Source organism: Salvelinus namaycush, chromosome 9, assembly GCF_016432855.1.
Source record: "Salvelinus namaycush isolate Seneca chromosome 9, SaNama_1.0, whole genome shotgun sequence".
Classification (NCBI taxonomy): domain Eukaryota; kingdom Metazoa; phylum Chordata; class Actinopteri; order Salmoniformes; family Salmonidae; genus Salvelinus; species Salvelinus namaycush.
In genome coordinates, this window is record NC_052315.1 from 39,277,348 (window position 1) to 39,300,448 (window position 23,101).

Here is a 23,101-nt window from a genome sequence, read left to right on the forward strand (position 1 = left end):
TGGTCCGATTTTGACAACTTGGGTGAATGATGTGTCTTGCCTTGGAGATCACAATCAAAACATAAATCTTTATATGCAACAAGGCACTAAAGTAATATTTAAGAAATGTGGCAAAGCAATTAACTTTTCCTCTGAATACAGTGTACCAATAATACCAATAAAACACATTACGGAGTACCACTCTCCATATTTTCAAGCATAGTGGTGGCTGCATCATGTTATGGGTATTTTTGTAATCGTTAAGATCTGGGACGTTTTTCGGGCAAAGCACAGGCTATATTCTAGCGGAAAACCTGGTCGTCTGCTTTCCACCAGAAACTAGGAGATTAATTCACCTTCCAGCAGGACAATAACCTAAAACACAAGGCCAAATCTACACTGGAGTTCCCTACCAAGAAGACTGTGAATGTTCCTGACTTAAATCTACTTGCAAATCTATGGCAAGACCTGAAAGTGGTTGTCTAGCAATGATAAACAACCAATTTGACAGCTTGAAGAATTTTGAAAAGAATAATGGGCAAATGTTGCTCAATCCGGGTGTGGAAAGCTCTTAGACGCAATATCTCAGACACCACTGGCCCAATTTTGATGAAGATTGGATGAATGATTCGTCCTGCAATAGAGTTCTGGCATTTACAAAATTACACTGATTGGCCCAAGGGGGTAGCTATAGTAAGTGACTGTATGCACGTTAGTTACACGCAATATCTTAGATAGCACTGGACTGATTTTGACGAAACTTGGGTAAATGATGCATCTTGCCATTGAGATCCGTAATTTACAAAATTAGACTGATTGGCCCAAGGTGGTGCTGCATAATTTTTGGGGGATGACATGTTTACTGTTGCCTTGTCTAAGATTTGGGTTGAATCAAGTCGTTCAGATTTCAATAGGTAAATGAGGCACATCGGTAAGTGAGCGTGACCGTGGGGTTTTGATGTTCTGTTGGCAGGAGTTCCGCACATGGCTGGAGGAGGAGTGGGGGAGGACACTGGAGGACATCTTCCATGAGCACATGCAGGAGCTCATTCTTATGAAGTTCATCTACACAAGCCAATACGAGTAGGTCTTCCATATGACAGTATACCAGCCAATACGAGTAGGTCTTCCTTATGACAGTATACCAGCCAATACGAGTAGGTCTTCCTTATGACAGTATACCAGCCAATACGAGTAGGTCTTCCTTATGACAGTATACCAGCCAATGCGAGTAGGTCTTCCTTATGACAGTATACCAGCCAATGCGAGTAGGTCTTCCTTATGACAGTATACCAGCCAATGCGAGTAGGTCTTCCTTATGACAGTATACCAGCCAATGCGAGTAGGTCTTCCTTATGACAGTATACCAGCCAATGCGAGTAGGTCTTCCTTATGACAGTATACCAGCCAATGCGAGTAGGTCTTCCTTATGACAGTATACCAGCCAATGCGAGTAGGTCTTCCTTATGACAGTATACCAGCCAATGCGAGTAGGTCTTCCTTATGACAGTATACCAGCCAATGCGAGTAGGTCTTCCTTATGACAGTATACCAGCCAATGCGAGTAGGTCTTCCTTATGACAGTATACCAGCCAATGCGAGTAGGTCTTCCTTATGACAGTATACCAGCCAATGCGAGTAGGTCTTCCATATTACATCTACTGTTTTAGACAATTTATTTAAATATTTTAATTTTGCCACTATTGTTCCTTTTATTTTCTTTGTTTACTCTGGTCAGTGAAATATCTAGCTGGAGGCTATGAATTAATTGTAATGTACATACATTTTCCTCAATGTGTCCCTATAATGCTTTAAGGGATGGGTCGCTAGGTGACTTGACACGTACCCCATTAATTCATTTTTCATTCAGTGATATTTTATTCTTTTTTTAAGAGGTTCATATTAATCTGTTTTATGTAATTGGCTTCATGAATGTTGATGATGCTGTGTTCTGACAGTAACTGCCTGACGTACCGGCGGATCTACCTCCCCCCCCGGATGTCCTCGGACCTGCTGCAGCCGGGCCTGTTCAAAGGCACCTATGGCAGCCACGGCCTGGAGATCGTCATGCTCAGCTTTCATGGGCCCTGCGCCAGGGCCACCAAGCTTACTGTCAGTCCCTCAACCCTACTGTTTCCAACTCCAACCTTCTTCCTAATGTTTTTTAAATTTGATTTTATCCTTAAAGTAGTTGGATGGCATTGAGTTAGGTGGGCAGAACACTATTACAGGTGGCCTACATATTCCATTGTGTATATAACAAAACCCTCAGTGTGATCTGTTCAGTTGGCATGAAGACATTTTGAAATTGAAAACAAAAGTCCTTATTACACGTTTGGCTAGTACCTTTCCTTTCAAAACATTGTCCACATTTTGTGCCTACTGAACATGCCCCTGCCCTTTCTCCTTCCTCCTAGGGGGACCCCAATGTCCCAGCAGGCCAGCTAACGCTTGACGTGGACCTGAACCGGCCTGTGTGCCTGCCGGACCTGGAGCACCAGCGCAGCATGGAAGAGCTGTCTCGCCTGGTGCTGGGGGTGCACGAGGAGGCGCCGAACCCAGATGTGGCCCCCCAGGGAGCTGCTTCAGAGGGGGTTGTGGCTGGTGGTGCTGGGGCAGCGGGGCTGGAGTTGGCTATGGAAGCCCAATCAGAGAGCCCCCAGCCTGGGCCCAGTAGCAGCAGCAGCAGTGCTCCCTCAGAGGCCCAGCCTTTCGTCCTGCCTCTGGGGGTCATGACCCGCAATGAGGTTTACCCACGAACCTGCAAGATGTGGTGAGACCATTTATATCACACCTGTTCAGGTTGTTATTCACACATCCTCATATAGCCAAGAGTGCCAGGAAAATGTAGCTGCATAATATAATAAAATGGTCATTTAGCAGACACTTTTCTCCAAATGGACTGAGTTTATGCATGTATTCTGTGCATATCACACATTTCAAGTGTTACAAGCACAACACTCCGGTCAACTGAACCATTGGATCACAACATGTGATACACCATCCAAAGTACCTTCAGAAAGTATTCATACCCACATTTTGTTGTTACAGCCTGAATTCAAAATAGATTAAATATTTTTATTTTTCTCACCCATCTACACACAATACCCCATAATGACAATGTGAAAACATGTTTTCAAATGTATTGAAAATGAAATACAGAAATATCTAATTTACATAATTGTTCACACCCCTGAGTCAATACTTTGTAGAAGCACATTTGGCAGCTTTTACAGCTGTGAGTCTTTCTGGGTAAATCTCTAAGAGATTTCCACACCTGGATTGTGCAACATTTGCCCATTTATTATTTTCAATACTCTTCAAGCTCTGTCAAATTGGTTGTTGATCATTGCTAGACAACCATTTTGAGGTCTTGCCATAGATTTAAGTTAAAACTGTAACTGACTTACAGGAACATTCACTGTCTTCTTTATAAGCAACTCCAGTGTATATTTGGCCTTGTGTTTTAGGTTATTGTCCTGCTGAAAGGTGAATTCATCTCCCAGTGTCTGATGGAAAGACTAAACCAGGTTTTCCTCTAGGATTTGGCCTGTACTAAGCTCCTTTCAGTTTATTTTTTTGTCCAGTCTTTAACGACGAAAAACTCCAGTCTTTAACGATTACAAGCATACCCATAACATTGCAGCCACCACTATGCTTGAAAATATGGAGAGTGGTACTCAGTAATGTGTTGTATTGGATTTGCCCCAAACATAACACTTTCTATTCAGGATAAAAAGTTAATTGCTTTGCCAATTAAAAAAAAAACATTAGTGTCTTGTTGCAAACAGTTTGAATATTTGTATTCTGTACAGGCTTCCTTCTTTCAACTCTGTCAATTAGGATAGTATTGTGGAGTAACTACAATGTTGATCCTTCCTCAGTTTATGCCTATCACAGACAACAAAATCATTGGGCTCATGGTGAAATCCCTGAGTGGTTTCCTTCCTCTCCGGCAACTGTGTTAGGAAGGACGCCTGTATCTTTGTAGTGACTGGGTGTATTGATACACCATCCAAAGTGTAATTAATAACTTCACCATGCTCAAAGGGATATTCAATGTCTGCTTTTATTATTTGTACCCATCTACTAATAGGTGCCATTTGAGGCATTGGAAAACCTCCCTGGTCTTTGTGGTTGAATCTGTTTAGCAGAGAGAACAGTCTATGACTAGGGTGGCTGGAGTCTTTTACACTTTTTAGAGCCTTCCTCTGAGACCGCCTGGTATAGAGGTCCTGGATGGCAAGAAGCTTGGCCTCAGTGATGTACTGAGCCGTACGCACTACCGTTTGGTACCTTGTGGTCGGAGGCCGAGCAGTCGCCATACCAGGCAGTGATGCAACCCGTCAGAATGCTCTCGATGGTTCAGCTGTAAAACCTTTTGAGGATCTGAGGACCCATGCCAAACCATTTCAGTCTTCTAAGAGGGAATAGGTTTGCGGATGTGTTGTTACCTACCCTTACCAACAGTGTGGGCGGTCCGTCAGGAATTCCAGGATCCAGTTGCAGAGGGAGCTGTTTGGTTCCAGGGTCCTTAGCTTAGTGATGAGCTTTTAGGGCACTATGGTGTTGAACGCTGAGCTGTAACGCTGAGCTGTAGTCAATGAATAGCATTCTCACATAGGTGTTCCTTTTGTCCAGATGTGGAGTGCAATAGAGATTGCATCATCTGTGGATCTGTTGGGGCGGTATGCAAATTGGAGTTGGTGTAGGGTTTCTGGGATAATGGTGTTGATGTGGGCCATGACCAGCCTTTCAAAGCACTTAACGGCTACAGACGTGTGTGCTACGGGTCGGTAGTCATTTGAAATATGTTGGTATTAGAGACTCGGACAGGGAGAGGTTGAAAATGTCAGTGAAGACACTTGCCAGTTGGTCAGCGTATGCTCGGAGTACAAGTCCTGGTAATGCGTCTGGCCCTGCGACCTAGTGAATGTTGACTTGTTTAAAGGTCTTACTCACATCGGCTGTGTAGAGAGTGATCACACAGTCGCCCAGAACAGCTGATGCTCTCATGCATCAGCTGTGTTACTTGCCTCGAAGCGAGCATAGAAGTTATTTAGCTCGTTTGGTAGGCTCTTGTCACTGGGCAGCTCTTGGCTGTGCTTCCTTTTTGTATTCGGTAATAGTTTGCAAGCCCTGCCACATCCGACGTGCGTTGGAGCCGGTGTAGTATGATTCGGTCTTAGTCCTGTATTGACGCCTTGCCTGTTTGATGGTTCGTCGGCGGGCATAGCGGGATTTCTTATAAGCTTCCAGGTTTGAGTCTCGCTCCTTGAAAGCGGCAGCTCTACCCTTTTGCTCAGTGCGAATGTTGCCTGTAATGTACGGGTATGTACGTACAGTCACTGTGGGGACGACGTCGTCAATGCACTTATTGATGAAACCAGTGACTGATGTGGTGTACTCCTCAATGCCATCGGAAGGATCCCGGAAACATATTCCAGTCTGTGATAGCAAAAATGTCCTGTAGTTTAGCATCTGCCTACTTTTTTTATAGACTGAGTCACTGGTGCTTCTTGCTTTAATATTTGCTTGTAAGCAGGAGGATAGAATTATGGTCTGATTTGCCAAATGGAGGGTGAGGGAAAGCTTTGTATGCATCTCGGTGTGTGGAGCAAAGGTGGTCTAGAGTTTTTTTTCCCCCCTCTGGTTGCACATTTAACATGCTGATAGAAATGAGGCAAAACTGTTTTAAGTTTCCCTGCATTAAAGTCCCCGGCCACTAGGAGCGCCGCCTCTGGATGAGCGTTTTCCTGTTTGCGAATGGCCGTATACAGCTCATTGAGTGCGGTCTGAGTGTTAGCATCGGTTTGTTGTGGTAAATAGAAAGCTACGAAGAATATAGATGAGAACTCTAGGTAGATAGTGTGGTCTACAGCTTATCATGAGATACTCTACCTCAGGTGAGCAAGACCTTGAGACTCCCTTAGATATTGTGCACCAGCTTTTGTTTACAAATATGCATAGTCCCCCGCTCTGTGTCTTACCAGAGGCTACTGTTCTATCCTGCCGATACAGGGATGAGGGCCTGTACGGGTGTTTGGAGTATATCCTTCCTGTCCGACTCATTAAAGAAACTCTTCGTCCAACTCTAGCACTGTGGTGCAGTGCCTTCGACCGCTGCGCCACTGGGGAGGCCAATTTGGCAACATTTTATTCCACTTTGACATTATGGGGTATTGTGTGTAAACCAGTGGGAAAAATATATAAATTTATCCATTTTTAATTTCCGTCTGTAACAATAAAATGTGGAAAAAGGCAAGTGGTGTGAATACTTTCTGAAGGCACCATATGCTACGCAACAGGAAATCATGTTTAATTTATTTGTTTTTTCATTGATTTCAGCTTCTACGGGACGGGCCTGATTGCAGGCCACGGCTTCACAAGTCCGGAGCGCACACCGGGCCTGTTTGTCTTGTTCGATGAAGACCACTTCGGCTTCATCTGGCTAGAGCTCAAGTCGTTCAGCCTTTACAGCCGCCTGACGGACCGGCTGGCCCACGCCTATGCCCCCGACATGGAGCACTTTGAGGCCATGCTGCGCAACATGCAGTCCTGGACATCCTGATGGGGCAGACAGACACAGGCTTACCTAGACCACGTACACACATCCCGAGTGTTGACCGCACCTGGAAAATATTTGGGAACCTAGTTGTAACCTATAACTAAGGCCCGTTGTTTTTTCCTGATCAGGTTATGTGGTTAGGCAAAACTCTTGGCCTTAATTATCACTCATGTATGTATATCTTTCCCCTATAGAACCCCTAAATGCTTATACACAGAAAAGCCCCATATTTACTACCCCTGTAGAATCTCTACTGTACACAGCTTCACAATCCCAAATCACCTCCACACTGTCCCACACATTTCTGGCCCTGGCCAGAAACAACCTTTTGCCCTACACCCTAGGCCCCTGAAGTATCCTTGCTCCCTGTCCCATGTTTCCCCTCTTTTCACCTCCACACGACATCAGTATCTCTGCTGCGGCATACCCAGAGGTCATATGACATGACAAAGGCTTCCTTAACAGCTTCTTGTTATTAATTTAAACCAGAGAAGAGGATTTTACTTTTCATCCCACAAACACCGGAACAAACGCTCCGTGCCTCTGAGTTGTAATGTATACGCCATGTCTGTATTGCCTAATGCTACAGTGCCTTGCAAAGTGTTTTTCCTATTTTGTTGCATTACAACCTTTAATTTTAAATGATTTTTATTTCGATGTCATATAATTGACATGAAGAAAATGGTCCAAATTGGTGAAGTGAAATGAAAAAAATAAGTTAATGAAAAGGGGGAAAAGTGGTGCGTGCATATGTATTCATCCACTTTGCTATGAATCCCATAAATAAGATCTGGTGCAACCAATTACCTTCAGAAGTCACATAATTAGATTGCACACAGGTGGACTTTATTTAACTAAGTGTCACATGATCTCTGTATATATACACCTGTTCTGAAAGGCCCCAGAGTCTGCAACACCACTAAGCAAGGGGCACCACCAAGCAAGCGGCACCATTAAGACCAAGGAGCTCTCCAAACAGGTCAGGGACAAAGTTGTGGAGAAGTACAGATCAGGGTTGGGTTATATAAAAATATCAGAAACTTTGAACATCCACAGAGTACCATTAAATCCATTATTAAAAAATGGAAGAATATGGCAACTCAACAAACCTGACGAGAGGGCGGCCCACCAAAACTCACGGACCAGGCAAGGAGGGCATTAATCAGAGAGGCAACAAAGAGACCAAAGATAATCTTGAAGGAGCTGCAACGCTCCACAGGGAGATTGGAGTATCTGTCCATAGGACCACTTTAAGCTGTGCACTCCACACAGCTGGGCTTTACGGAAGAGTTGCCATAAAAAAGCCATTGTTTAAGGAAAAAAATAAGCAAAAACGTTTGGTGTTTGCCAAAAGGCATGTGGGAGACTCCCCAAACAGATGGAAGAAGGTACTCTGGTCAGATGAGACTAAAATGTAGCTTTTTGGCCATCAAAGAAAACGCTATGTCTGGCACAAACCCAACACCTTTCATCACCCCGAGAACATCATCCCCACAGTGAAGCATGGTGGTGGAAGCATCATGCTGTGGGGATGTTTTTCATTGGCAGGGACTGGGAAACGGGTCAGAATTGAAGGAATGATGGATGGGAATACAGGGAAATTCTTGAGGGAAACCTGTTTCAGTCTTCCAGAGATTTGAGACTGGGACGAAGGTTCACCTTCAAGCAGGACAATGACCCTAAGCATACTGCTAAAGTAACACTCAAGTGGTTTAAGGGGAAACATTTAAATGTCTTGGAATGGCCTAGTCAAATCCTAGACCTCAATCCAATTGTGAATCTGTGGTGTGACTTAAAGATTGCTGTACACCAGCAGAACCCATCCAACTTGAAGGAGCTGGAGCATTTTTTTCTTGAAGAATGGGCAAAAATCCCAGTGGCTAGATGTGCCAAGCTTATAGAGACATACCCCAAGAGACTTGCAGCTGTAATTGCTGCAAAAGATGTCTCTACAAAGTATTGACTTTGGGGTGGTGAATAGTTATGCACGCTCAAGTTCAGTTTGTCTTATTTCTTGTTTGTTTCACAATAAAACATATTTTGCATCTTCAAAGTGGTAGGCATGTGTAAATCAAATGATATAAAACCCCCCAAAAATCAATTTTAATTCCAGGTTGTAAGGCAACAAAATAGGAAAAATGCCAAGGGTGGGTAAATAATTTTGCAAGTCACTGTAAGAGAAGTGAATGGAATTTCTACTAAAGCTGTTATTCTTTGATTTTGTTTGGATGCATGCTGCATTTTCAGTTTAATGCCACCTGTTTCCAATACTCTTATTCACAATCTGAGACACTTTTGGTTTGCTATATATTAGTGTGTACATTGCTCTTAGTTTGGTTCACAGGTGGCATTATGGTGTTAGAAAAGATCTCCTGTGCTTTTACTCTTTTCGTCACATGGTCAAGGAAAATATAATTTATTACAATATTACACAATTGGGCATTTGCATATCAGAAATTACAACTTTTTATTTTCTAAATACTTCTGATGGATAGTATGTAGTAAAATGGAAATATTTAATGACTGGATGTTTCAACATTTTAGTATTTTCTACATGTTGGCAAAAAGCTTACGCTGTACTGTAGCTGTATCAGCCATTTGTAGTTAGACTGATAGCATATTGCCCTATTGGATGCTTTTAACAGGATGTTATAAAGATATTGCAACACCCGTTAGGATAATGGCCGTTTGCAAAACATTGTACAACACAAAATGCTATTCAAGGTTCTCATCTTTATTCCCATTTGGACCCCAGGAAGAGTAGCTGCTGCTGCCTTGGTAGCAGCTAATGGGGATCCTACTGAATACTAAATCATACTGTACATTTACGTTGCGAAAAGTGTATGACTGTCTCCCATGGCCTGACGGTGGCACCCAGGGGCTCTCCTTTTTCAAGTGCACTTTTCTTGGCAGTACAGTGGATGGTTTTGTCTCAACTCCTCTATGGATTCCTTTCCTTGATCCCTTTCCTTCATGACCACGAATGGCTGAAGGGACTGGAAGGGTTTTCCACTGTGGCTGTCCCCCATCTTCTCCTGACGACAGGTCCGTGATCATGGAGGGCAGGACATAAGGAAAGGAAGCTAAGTTGATAGTATTGAGACCGTCACTAACTCAGAGGCTCCATTCAAAGCAGTTCTTTTGTATCAGACTGCAGCTTTACTAACGTTTGAAAAAAATAAGCTCTAGAGAGAGTAAAGAAGTAATATATAAATCGAACCTATTTAATAAGCATATTTTAAATATTTGTATTTTTGTGACAGCTGTAGAAATTTGCATCATCACTTGGTTGATTTGAGTTTTGTAAGCAATGTCGCTCATCTGTTGTGTAAGTAGCGCTTCTGTGGTCAGCTGTTTAAATGAAGCAGTCGTGCGCTTTGTAAATCCCAGAGGCACAACCCTGCTTGAAACCTGTTAGACCTGTTGAACTGCTCACTCTGACTTCAGTTTTGCAGTTTAAGCGTCCTTTCTCTTAACAATAATAAAAATTAAAAAACAAATTTTCCTCTTTCCCATTTAACACGTTTTGGAGCATAGCATAAGGTAACCAGTCCAACCAGTATGCATAATAATACTGTCCACACAGGCGATTCCTAGATTTTGTTAAATTTGAGTATAGGCTAGAGTCAGACCAATTATGCACAAAATACATCTTAAATCAGTTTTGTTAAATTGCCAAGTGTAAAATGCAGTCGGCTATGTATTGTGTAATGGCGCAATCCTAATATGTTTTGTTTTGTGTGGGAGCTTGGGCTCATAAGGTCTAATATGCAAATGGTTCAACCGGTTAAACTTCTTTCTTCAAATTGATCAATCACAGTGAGGCAAGTTTTAAAATCAAATTGTATGTCACATGTGCCGAATACAACATGTGTAGACCATACTGTGAAACGCTTACAAGCCCTTAACCAACAATGCAGTTAATAAAACTGTTAAGTAAAAAATAATTAAAGAGCAGCAGTAAAATGACGAGAGGCTATGTACACTACCGGTCAAAAGTTTTAGAACACCTGCTCATTCAATGGTTTTTCTTTATTTTACAATTTTCTACATTGTAGATTAATAGTGAAGACATCAAAATTATGACAGCACATATGGGATCATGTTGTAACCAAAAAAAAGTGTTTATAAAATATATTTTCATTTGTTTTTTAGCCACCCTCAAATAGCTACCCTTTGTCTTAATGACAGCTTTGCACAAGCTTGGCATTCTCTCAACCAGCTTCACCTGGAATGCTTTTCCAACAGTCTTGAAGGAGTTCCCACATATGCTGAGCACTTGTTGGCTGCTTTTCCTTCACTCTGTGGTCCAACATCCCAAGCCATCTCATTTTGGTTGAGGTCGGAGGATTGTGGAGGCCAGGTCATCTGATGCAGCACTCCATCACTCTCCTTCTTGGTCAAATAGCCCTTACACAGCCTGGAGGTGTGTTGGGTCATTGTCCGGTTGAAAAACAAATGATAGTGGGACTAAGCCCAAAACAGATGGGATGGCGTATCGCTGCAGAATGCTGTGGTAGCCATGATGGTTAAGTGTGCCTTGCATTCTAAAGAAATCACTGACTGTGTCACCATCAAGCACCCCCACACCATAACAGCTCCCCCGTGCTTTACGGTGAGAAATACACATGCGGAGATCATCAGTTCACCCTCACCACATCTCACAAAGACACTGCGGTTGGAACCAAAAATCTCAAATTTGGACTCCAGACCAAAGGACACATTTCCACAGGTCTAATGTCCATGGCTCGTGTTTCTTTGCCCAAGCAAGTGTCTTCTTCTTATTGGTGTTCTTCAGTAGTGGTTTCTTTGCAGCAGTTTGACCATGAAGGCCTGATTCCTCTGAACAGTTGATGTTGAGTTACTTGAACTCTGTGAAGCATTTATTTGGGCTTTTCTGCAATTTCTGAGGCTAGTAATTCTAATGAACTTATCCTCTGCAGCAGAGGTAACTCTGGGTCTTCCATTCCTGTGGCGGTCCTCATGAGAGCCAGTTTCATCATAGCTCTTGATAGTGCGACTGCAATTGATGAAGCTTTCAAAGTTTTTGAAATTTTCCGCATTGAATGACCATGTACTTTAAAGTAATGATGGAATGTCGTTTCTCTTTGCTTATTTGAGATTTTCTTGCCATAATATGGACTTGGTCTTTTACCAAATAGGGCTATCTTCTGTAAACCACCCCTACCTTGTCACAACACAACTGATTGGCTCAAACACATTAAGAAATTCCACAAATGAACTTTTAAGGCACACCTGTTAATTGAAATGCAATCCAGTTGACTACTTCATAAAGCTGGTTGAGAGAATGCCAAGAGTGTGCAAAACTGTCAAGGCAAAGGGTGGCTATTTGAAGAATCTCAAATATAAAATATATTTTGACTTTTTTGGTTACTACATGATTCCATATGTTATTTCATAGTTTTGATGTCTTCACTATTACTCTACAATGTAGAAAATAGTAAAACTAAAGACAGAACACCTACTCATTCAAGGGTTTAAAACTTTTGACCGTAGTGTACAGGGGGTACTGGTACAGAGTCAATGTGTGGGGGCAACAGTTGAGGTAATATGTATATGTAGGTAGAGTTAAAGTGACTATGCATGGATAATAAACAGAATAGTAGCAGTGTAAAAGAGGGGGGCAATGCAAATAGTCTGGGTAGCCATTTCATTAGCTGTTCTGGAATCTCATGGCTTGGGGGTAGAAGCTGTTGAGAAGCCTTTTGGACCTAGTCTTGGCGCTCCGGTACCGCTTGCCGTGCGGAAGCAGAGAGAACAGTCTGACTAGAGTGACTAGAATTTTTAAGGCCTTCCTCTGACACCGCCTGGTATAGAGGTCTGGATGGCAGGAAGCTTGACCCAGTGATGTACTGGGCCGTACGCACTACCCTCTAGTGCCTTGTGGTCAGAGGCCGAGCAGTTGCCATACCAGGCAGTGATGCAACCAGTCAGGATTCTTTTGATGGTGCAGCTGTAGAACTTTGATGATCTGAGGACCCATGCCAAATCTTTTCAGTCTCCTGAGGGGGCATAGGCTTTGTCGTGCCCTCTTCATGACTGTCTTGGTGTGCTTGGACCATGATAGTTTGTTGATGTGGACACCAAGGAACTTGGCACTCTAAACCTACTACACTACAGCCCCGTTGATGAGAATGGGGGTGTGCTCTGTCCTTTTCCTGTATTCCAGTCATCTCCTTTGTCTTGATCATATTGAAGGAGAGGTTGTCAGTGACCACCTCCCTATAGGCTGTCTCATAGTTGTCGTTGATCAGGCCTACCACTGTTGTGTCATCAGCAAACTTAATGATGGTGTGCCTGGCCATGCGTGAACAGGGAGTACAGGAGGGGACTGAGCACGCACCCCTGAGGGACCCCCGTGTTGAGGATCAGCGTGGTGGATGTGTTATTACCTACCCTTACCACCTGGGGGCGGCCTGTCAGGAAGACTAGGATCCAGTTGCAGAGGGAGGTATTTAGTCCCAGGGCCCTTAGCTTAGTGATGAGCTTTGAGGGCACTATGCTGTTGAATGTTGAGCTGTAGTCAATGAATAGCATTCTCACATAGGTGTTCCTTTTGTCCAGGTGGGAAAGGGCAGTGTGGAGTGCAATAGAGAGAGCATCATCTGTGGATTTGTTAGAGAGGTATGCAAATTGGAGTGGGTCTAGGGTTTCTGGGATAATGGTGTTGATGTGAGCCATGACCAGCCTTTCAAAGCACTTCATGGCTACAGATGTGAGTGCTATGGGTCGGTAGTCATTTAGGCAGGTTACCTTTAGTGTTCTTGGGCACTTGCCAGTTGGTCAGCGCATTGTCGGAGTACAAGTCCTGGTAATCCGTCTGGCTCTGCAGCCTTGTGAATATTGACCTGTTTAAAGGTCTTACTAACATCGGCTACGGAGAGTGTGATCACGCAGTTGTCCGGAATAGCTGATTTTCTCATGCATGTTTCAGTGTTATTTGCCTAGAAGCAAACATAGAAGTAATTTAGCTTGTCTGGTAGGCTTGTGTCACTGGGTAGCTCGCAGCTTTGCTTCCCTTTGTAGTCTGTAATAGGTTGCAAGCCCTGCCACATCCGACGAGCGTCTGAGCCGGTGTAGTACGATTCGATCTTAGTCCTGTATTGGCGCTTTGCCTGTTTGATGGTTCGTCGGAGGGTATAGCAAGTTTTCTTATAAGCTTCCAGGTTAGAGTCCCGCTCCTTGAAAGCGGCAGCTCTACCCGTTAGCTCAGTGCGGATGTTGCCTGTAATCCATGGCTTCTGGTTGGGGTATGTACGTACAGTCACTGTGGGGACGACATCATCGCTACACTTATTGATGAAGCCAGTGACTGATGTGGTGTACTCCTAAATGCCATTAGAAGAATTAGTTTTTTCCCACTCTGGTTGCACATTTAACATTCTGGTAGAAATTAGGTCAAACAGATTTAAGTTTCCCTACATTAAAGTCCCCGGCCACTAGGAGCGCTGCCCCTGGATGAGAATTTTCCTGTTTGCTTATGGCCGTATACAGCTCATTGAGTGCGGTCTGAGTGCCAGCATCGGTTTGTGGTGGTAAATAGACAGCTATGAAATATATAGAAGAAAGCTGTCTTGGTAAATAGTGTGGTCTACAGCTTTTCATGAGATACTCTACCTCAGGTGAGCAAAACCTTGAGACTTCCTTAGATATTGTGCACCAGCTTTTGTTTACAAATATACATAGACGGGCCACCCCTTGTCTTACCAGAGGCTACTGTTCTATCCTGCCGATACAGTGTGTAAGTGAACCCCAAATCAATGTAGTTCTCATCATATTTGCGCCTCGTCGATGGTCCAACGTCCCTGTCTGTTGTTCGGTGCTTTCTTGGGTAAGGGGGCAGTAGCTCTTCTGCTGCATCAGATTCACAACTGTGAGTGTCCATGTTAGCTGGGCTAGCAACAAATGTAGAATTACTGATGCTAGCATTGGATGTGCTTGTGGAAGCAGAACAACTTGTGGTCGACAGGTGCAGGTGTAGTACTGCTGGTAGTAGCAGTACTACCAGTAGAGTTGGTATGCGTCTCTATGGACGCGGGCATTACTTTTTTTTTTTTACCATTTATCCATTTTCGAGCAGCCTCGTTTGGCTACATAGAGATCGTTAGTGGAATTCCTGTGAGAGAGTAACAATTAATGTGATTGGATGTTTATTATTTGACTAGGCTATCTGTATTAGGCATTGTGTTGTTATTTCACTGAACACAAGATAGTTAAATTTTATTTTTGGCAGTGAGAATGCTACTCGGGTTAGTAAAAATCCTCACCCAACAGTATAGCCCCCTTGGAAAATATAAATGGACTGTTTGAAAACGTGAAATATATGTATTTTTTATTATAAAAGACAATGTGAATCACATTTTTATTTGGCGTACCCCCGACGGCATTGCGCGTTCCCCTGGAGTCTCACTTTTTTCCCCTCAATGTGTTCCGGTACCTCAAAGCCCCCCTGGGTATGAGCTGACAAATAGGTGAGCGGCTGCTTGTGTCTCTCAAACCATAGAAAGTATAGGCTAATGCATGTTTTCATGTTAATTTGTATGGAGGGGGGGTTTATAGCCGTTGTAAGAGCAGGAATGGTAAACATAGCATCCCCAAACAGCTTAGTGAGTACATCATGGTTTTTCACCCGATTTACAGAGGTTCCCAGGTATTCATCTGCTATCAGCTCAGTTATCCACTGATCCTTTTGCTGAAGGAGACAAATACCATTTAGTGTAGCCACATTTTTATCTGTGCAATGTCTTGGCAGGTGTGACTGCAGTCTCTTACATCAGGGTAGAATAATGCCAGAAAAGGCATGACCACCCAGGAATTAACAGTGAAGGAAAAGCAGCCAACAAGTGCTCAGCATATGTGAGAACTCCTTCCAGACGGTTGGAAAGCATTCCAGGTGAAGCTAGTTGAGAGAATGCCAAGAGTGTGCAAAGCTCTCAAGGCAAAGGGTGGCTACTTTGAAGAATCTCAAATATATTTGGTTACTACATGATTCCATGTGTTATTCCATAGTTTTGATGTCTTCACTATTATGCTACAATGTAGAAAATAGTACAAATAAAGGAAAACCCTGTAATGAGTAGGTGTGACCAGGGGGGTGTTCTAGTCATTGATTTATGTGGCTGGGTTGTATGGTTCCCAATTAGGCGCAGCTGGTAATCGTTGCCTCTAATTGGGGATCATATTTAGGAAGCCCATTCTCCCACCTGCTTTGTGGGATATTGTGTATGTGCTTGTTGCACTACGTTCCCGTGTCGCTGTTGGTTTGTAGAAGTTTCACCTTGCATTAAAAATGTGTAACTATAATCACGCTGCGCCTTGGTCCGTCTTTCATCACGAACGTGACACTTTTGACTGATACAGTATATAGATAAATAACTCTTATTACTATGCAATTGCTAAAGAATTTTATAACATGTTACTACAGCTGTTAAAGATATTCCTAAATAGCTGAAATAACTTAATGTTAACTTAGTGTTATCCAAGTCACGTAAAATATCACATTCAATATTATTGTTATACATTTTGAAATAAATTCTCAAAGCTGACTTAAGTTTGCCAGTAGCCTACCAAATTCGTCAGTGTTGGCTCCAGTCATGAACGGTACCTTGTGCATCTCGTGGTTTTGGAAACTCCAACTTGGGCAGGAAATGCCCGTCAACAATCACACCACAATACAACAATTGATTCTTTAAAAATACAGAAGTTGAGAACATGATTATTAAAGTAAAAAAAGGAAAGTCACACATCATTCAAGCAGTATCCCTCTAAGGAACGTTTTAGGCTCAAATCATTTGTTTACAGGACATCACTTGAGATAGTTGTGATGAAAATAGTATATTGATGATGTGATGTAGACCTTGAACTGTGTCGATTTTTGTTTGCCACAGACAAGGGGTCAGAGCTCATGGTAACATCCATAGCTGCAGTACCACTCAGCTATTGCACGATGGAACAGATCAGCAAACAACGGTGAATGAAGCTGCCAATTACGAACAATATTAAGAACCCTGACGAAGGCCATGCAGTCGAAACGCATCAGAGTTTTTAAACTTTGTTTCCATTGAACATGCCATACAAATAAAGGCATTTTAATTAATTATATGAAGAATGCCTTGGTCCTCCTTTCTTTTTAATGACCAATTTACCCCTTTTACCAAAGAGCATCTTCTGTCTACCAAAACCTACTATTATGTACCTTAGCAGCGCTCCCCTTCCTCCTTTTTCCCCTAAATATTAAGAGCCTGTTCAAAAGCGCAAACAATCTGTGTGTGTGGATCCTCACCAATACGCTCACTCCACCAGCAGACTCTGCAAATATGGTGACCAACTTGGAGTTGCCCCAAAAGTTGTAATTGTGCTCCTGGACTAATTTAACACCAGGCATGTTAATTTTAACACTCCAGTGTTAATATAGGTCCACTCATCAGTGTTAATTTAACACTTTTTCTGGTGTTAATATTGAAACACTGATTGTTAAGACATAACACTTCAGGTGTTGTTCAAATGCTTCAGATAGTTTTTCCCCCTTTTTTGCCAGGGCATGACTATGTTTATTATTTCACCTTTATTTAACCAGGTAGGCCAGTGGAGAACAAGTTGTCATTTACAACTGCGACCTGGCCTAGATAAAGCAAAGCAGTGCGACAAAAACAACACAGATGAGCAGCAAATTCCAGTTCTCATTTCCTGGTGGAACAACATCACTCAAAATCAAGGGGAAGTTTCACAACACAGAGTTTGAATAGGATTAAGTGCTATGCTATTTCCACTGTTCTCTAGCTTGACTTTAGTTGGATGGTTTTTGTGCTCCATGTACTGTACCCATAGTCAAACGAGTAGATTCTAGAGAGAAGCGCATAGACATATTCAAACAACAATTTTAACTCAAACGGAGCCACCCCTTCAAGAATGTCATGCATTATGTCCACAGAAAAATGACTACAAACATGGAAGTGCTGAAAACTGTTTAGTTTAGAATGTTTCTTCACACCATACACAGATGGGAGCTGTGGGACTGATTCAAATGCATTTCAAATGTATCTTTACCACGCAAGACAATCTTAGGGTCATCCTCACTGTAAACCGTCTGAGCATTAGACTTTTCTATCAAACAGAACTGGCAAAAGTAATGACCACTGAAGGACTCTGAAACCAAGGACTGCATGCATCCCCAAATTGTCTCTAGTTATTTGACAAATTAACTCTATCAGTTGAAAAAGGCAAATTTACACCATGACTCTCCAGTTTAACATCATTAACCAAGGGCTCAAGAATGACATCAAAGCCATATTTATTTTGATCTTGATAATGAAATAATGACACTAAATGAAAATCCATCACGGCAGAGTTAAACTTGGGTGGCAGATTCCAGACGACAAAATAAATGGTGGCTATCTTGTGAACACCACGCTTGGATTCAAGTGGGTTGGCAGTTTTAAAGCCATCATAGTACAATTGGATCTGTAAAGCATTTCTATGTTTTGAGAACAAGGGATGAGTCTAAAAGTAACTTCCATCACAAAAGTCTTCATAAGTGTCTTCCACAGATGCATTTTCCTATAATTTACAGATTTCATAATTGCGACACATGAACGTCAATGTTTCCAGTATAGGAATATATACAAACGTGTCTTGCACTGGGACTTGATCATACATGCCTGTTTGTTTATTTCGCCTGCTATCATATCTAACTCCCAACACTACTTCTATTGGCGCCACAACACCACATTTTTGGTTGAAGTACTTTGTTCTCTTGGTTTCTATGTTAAAACTGCCAAATGGGTTTTAAAAGTTCTCAAAACTTTCCTTTACAGTAGATGCAGAGGGGTTATCCATAGGCATAAGTGACAGAACAGCTTGTTTAATTTGGGAGTGTAGCCCAGTAGTAAGCTCTTCTAAATCACACTGCTGTTGACACAACACTATTTGCAACAACACTAGCTTGCAACTTGGCAGTGACGGAGACACACATATCTTTAGCAAGACTGTCCATTCTTCTCAAAACAATCACTTTGGTGTCCCACATGATAACACTCAATGTCGCCACCCATTTATGGAGCTTCTGTCTGGACTGGAGAATCAGCAACATGAGAGGGCCCTTCTAAGCTTAATGCATCAACTACTTGACCAATATCCTTATGAATACTATTCAAATGTTTTCTGAAACCTGAGCATCTTAAACTGCTGTCTACAACCATCTTGAGCACAGACCAATCTAAACGTTTTGGAGGGATAGAAGCTATGCTCAATCCTTAAATGAGATATCAATGACTGGCTGTTTCTGTGCAACACTTGACAACAAATGCACCTTAACATACATTTATCTAGTAAAGAAGTTTTGTCCTCAACTCTATCACGCTACATCAACATTGTAGATGGTTGTCTGCACAAATGTATAGAAGTTGAAAAAGCATCTGACTGGAATGGCAAATAAGTCTGGCTGCACAACCGATTAGCAAACTTATTGCAAATTGAGAAATCATGTGACTACACTGAATAAAAAGAAGAAACTACACTATGAAACAAAGATAAATGAAATAAATAAAAAGCTTTGGAGCACCTTAAATGAAATTTGGGGGAAAAAGGCAAACTCAGCTCCATCATTCATTGAATCAGATGGCTCATTCATCACAAAACCTACTGATATCGCCAACTACTTTGCTAATCTTGCCAATGACAACAATTATTAAACTTAGGCATGACATGTCAGCAACAAATGCTGACACTACATATCCAAGTATATAAAAAAAAAAAATCGCCTTTATTTAACTAGGTAGGCAAGTTGAGAACAAGTTCTCATTTACAATTGTGACCTGGCCAAGATAAAGCAAAGCAGTTTGACACATACAACAACACAGAGTTACACATGGAGTAAAACAAACATACAGTCAATAATACAGTAGAAAAATAAGTCTATATACAATGTGAGCAAATGAGGTGAGATAAGGGAGGTAAAGGCAAAAAAAGGGAGGGAGGTATTAGGGAGGTAAAGGCAAAAAAACACGTCAATTAGTTTAGACCAGGGCAGCACAGCTGGCCTTGGATGTACACAGAGAGCTAATATTAATAATATGCATGTCAATCTCTCCTGGCTCAAAGTGGAGGAGAGATTGACTTCATCACTACTTGTATTTATGAAAGGTATTGTTGAATGCACCGAGCTGTCTGTTTGAACTACTGGCGCACAGCTCGGACACCCATGCATACCCCACAAGACATGCCAGAAGAGGACTCTTCACAGTCCAGAGCAGATTATGGAAGGCGCACAGTACTACATAGAGCCATGACTACATGGAACTCTATTCCACATCAAGTAACTCATGCAAGCAGTAAAATTTGATTTGAAAAACTGATTAAAAAACAGCTCATGAAACAGCGGGGACTGTGAAGCAACACAAACATAGGCACAGACACATGCATACACACACACACACACACACACACACACACACACACAATGATAACATACGCACTATAGACACACGTACACATGGATTTTGTACTGTAGATATGTGGTAGTTGTGGAGTAGGGGCCTGAGGGCACAGAGTGTGTTGTGAAAACTGAGAATGTATTTGTTATTTTAAATTGTATAAACTGCGTTGATTTTGCTGGACCCCAGGAAGAGTTGCTGCTGCCTTGGCACCAGCTAATCCATAATAAATATAAATACAAATATGTCAGGTTAAAGACAAAGCAGGCTTTGAACAGTTAATCAAACACACACAAACCACTAGTTGCCTGGCAGGGAACAAGCCTCTTGTCCACCACAATGTGTGAGTTGTCAATCTTGATCCAATAACAACATTAGAGGATTAGAAATACAAAACTTAAAAACAAAAGGTGTCCATGTATGCCGATGACTCAAGTTTTATATTAAGTCCGCAAGCTAGATCCCTGCAATGTCTCATTGAAGATCTAGATAACTGGACTCTCTGGACTAAAACCTAATTATGATAAGTGTACAATATTACATATTTGTCACGATCGTCGTAATATGGAAGAGAGGAGGACCGTGAGGCGCAGCGTGATACGAATACATACTTCTATTTAATAAACGAAGAGAAACAATATAGACAAATACAAAACGATCGTGAAGCTATAAATGACAAGTGCAGACACAGGCAACTTACATATAGACAATAACCCACAACCCACAATACAAAACAGGCTACCTAAATATGGTTCCCAATCAGAGACAACGCAAAACACCTCTCTCTGATTGAGAACCATATCAGGCCAAACACATAGAAATAGACAAACCAGACATACAACATAGAATGCCCACTCAGATCACACCCTGACCAAACAAAACATAAAACATACAAAGCAAACTATGGTCAGGGCGTGACAATATTGGATCTTTAAAAAATACAACTTTTACATTACCCTGCAGTTTACCTATAAAATGGGCTGACGGTGAAGTAGACATACTTGGTATTCATATCACAAAAGACATAAATGAGCTCTCTACAATGAATTTCAATAGAAAACTTGTAAAAATAGACAAGATCCTGCAACCATGGAGGTAAATACCTGTCTATTTATGGAAAAGTCATATCTCAGTTTAATCACTTACTTAAGGCACTGCCTACTCCTGATGATTCATTTTACAAATCATATGAGCAAAAAATATTTCGATTTATCTGGGATGCTAAACCAGACAAAATAAAGCATGCATATCTATATAATGAATAGGGTGGGTTGAGATGATTAAATATGAAAGTATTAAACCTCTCTAAAAGCTTCAATTACTCTAATGTTTTACTTGAACCCTAAACGGTTTTCAAGTAGATTACTAAGAAAAGCTCATCCATTGCTTAAAAAGGCCATTTTGCCTTTGTGCAGATTGCCATGTCTCATTTTTGATTAATTGATACTTTTTCCCCCCAAAGAGCTGGCTACAATTTCAATTTAATTCCCCTGAAAAGATCTAACAAATATTATGGCTGAACTCAAATGTTCTGGTTGATAAAATACCTGTATTTATGGGAAAGATGTTTGAAAAGGGTATTTTGTTCTTGTAAATTGGAATGGTTATCAGAATTGTACGGGAAGGTCTGCTCAATCCAAGAGTACAATCAATTGATTACAGCATTACAGCATTACCCCAAAGGATCAAAACTGGCAAAGGAATACAATTAGCATAAATAGGAAAGTATACCAGTTTCATTTGAGGTAGCCCGTTTCTGGTCTCAGGTTCAGGAATGGCTTGAAAATGCATAACATTGATCTAAAATTGAACCTTGAAATAGTACTTTTGGGAGATCAGGATAGACCGGGTCAGTCAGTTACTAATATACTAATACTCTTAGTAAAAGTATTTATCTTCAAATTGCAGTCTGTGGATTCTTTTTGATTAGATAGATTGAAATTGTAGGTTAAACATCACAGCATAGTTGAAAGATATGTGGTGCGTAGAAATCAGAAGAGGGTGGCCAGCAGAGATAGGTGGGATGGGCTGAGGGAAGCTGAGGGTAGCTGAGGGTTGGGATGTGGAAATGGAGACAAGTGGGAGTGGAGTTACTGGGCGGATGGTTACATCTCGGATGGTTGAGGGGCAGCTCTTGGGGAACTGTGGGAGGGATATTGGAGGGCTGGTGGCCTGGCGGTTGGGAGCTTGGGCCGGTGGCTGATGGATCGCTGGTTCGGGTCCCCGTTTTTGAACCACCAGATCTGTCGAAGTGCCCTTGAGCAGGGCGTTGACCCTGGTTGCTTCTGTGGGACACTATGGATTGGAGTCTGTTAGATGACTGAATGTGATGTAGATGTTGAGCGGCATCACTTCAAGTATATTGTATGTTTTAATATTCAATAATAAAATAAAATATCTGTAAAGCTCTCATGATACTTTAGTACTCTTTGACATTGGCCCTGGTTGAAAACTGACGCCAGCCCACATTTGAAATTTCCAAACACAGGCCCCTCGATGGTGAAATCTTAACAGAATCTTACACAATCCCTCTTTGTACAACATTAACACTGCTAACATGAATGCAATCAGCAGATGAAAGAATAACAAAGCGTCTCCCTGCTGCTGTTTCGGTGAAAAAGCTAAGGAATGGGTCTGGAGCTATGTAACCACGCTCAAATTCATAGACAGAGCTATGGATGCAAGGACCAACCACCCACAATATCAAAAAAATTTAACCATGTTTTGAGGCTATATAGTGTTTTCTTACATTTACTTTGTTGACAAACATTGGAGTAAAACAAGCTTATTTTGGGTTCTGATGGTGTACAACAGTTTTTTTTGCAACTTCACCAACATGTTATACTGCACTCCTGCAATATGCAATTACACACAATGTAATATGTAAGTACAATTTGGATGCAAACATTTTATGGTGTAGCTGTACATATAGAAGCAATCACACAAAATGCCCCCTTATACCCTCTCCCCTTTGTCTTCCCTGCAGTTGATCAAACATGTGTTCCAAATGCCACTTTAATGATTTAACAGGTGTCTGCCTGCTTGTGGATATGGAGCTTGGCAAGGCAATATTCCAGTGAAATCAACCAACCAAACGAGCTGG

General features: G+C 41.8%; 1 protein-coding gene across 2 annotated transcripts in view; it reads left to right on the top strand.

The window, feature by feature from the left end:
* The window catches only part of fbxo31 (F-box protein 31), a 28,661-nt gene extending 21,237 nt beyond the window's left edge, over window positions 1–7,424 (top strand). For both annotated transcript variants that reach the window (XM_039001417.1, XM_039001416.1), the window contains 4 exons: window positions 953–1,062; window positions 1,938–2,091; window positions 2,397–2,752; window positions 6,328–7,424. In XM_039001417.1, coding sequence (XP_038857345.1) covers window positions 953–1,062; window positions 1,938–2,091; window positions 2,397–2,752; window positions 6,328–6,550 — 843 coding nt within the window. In that variant the 3' untranslated portion in view covers window positions 6,551–7,424. The remainder of the gene's footprint in view (window positions 1–952; window positions 1,063–1,937; window positions 2,092–2,396; window positions 2,753–6,327) is intronic.
* Window positions 7,425–23,101: the final 15,677 nt, after the last annotated feature.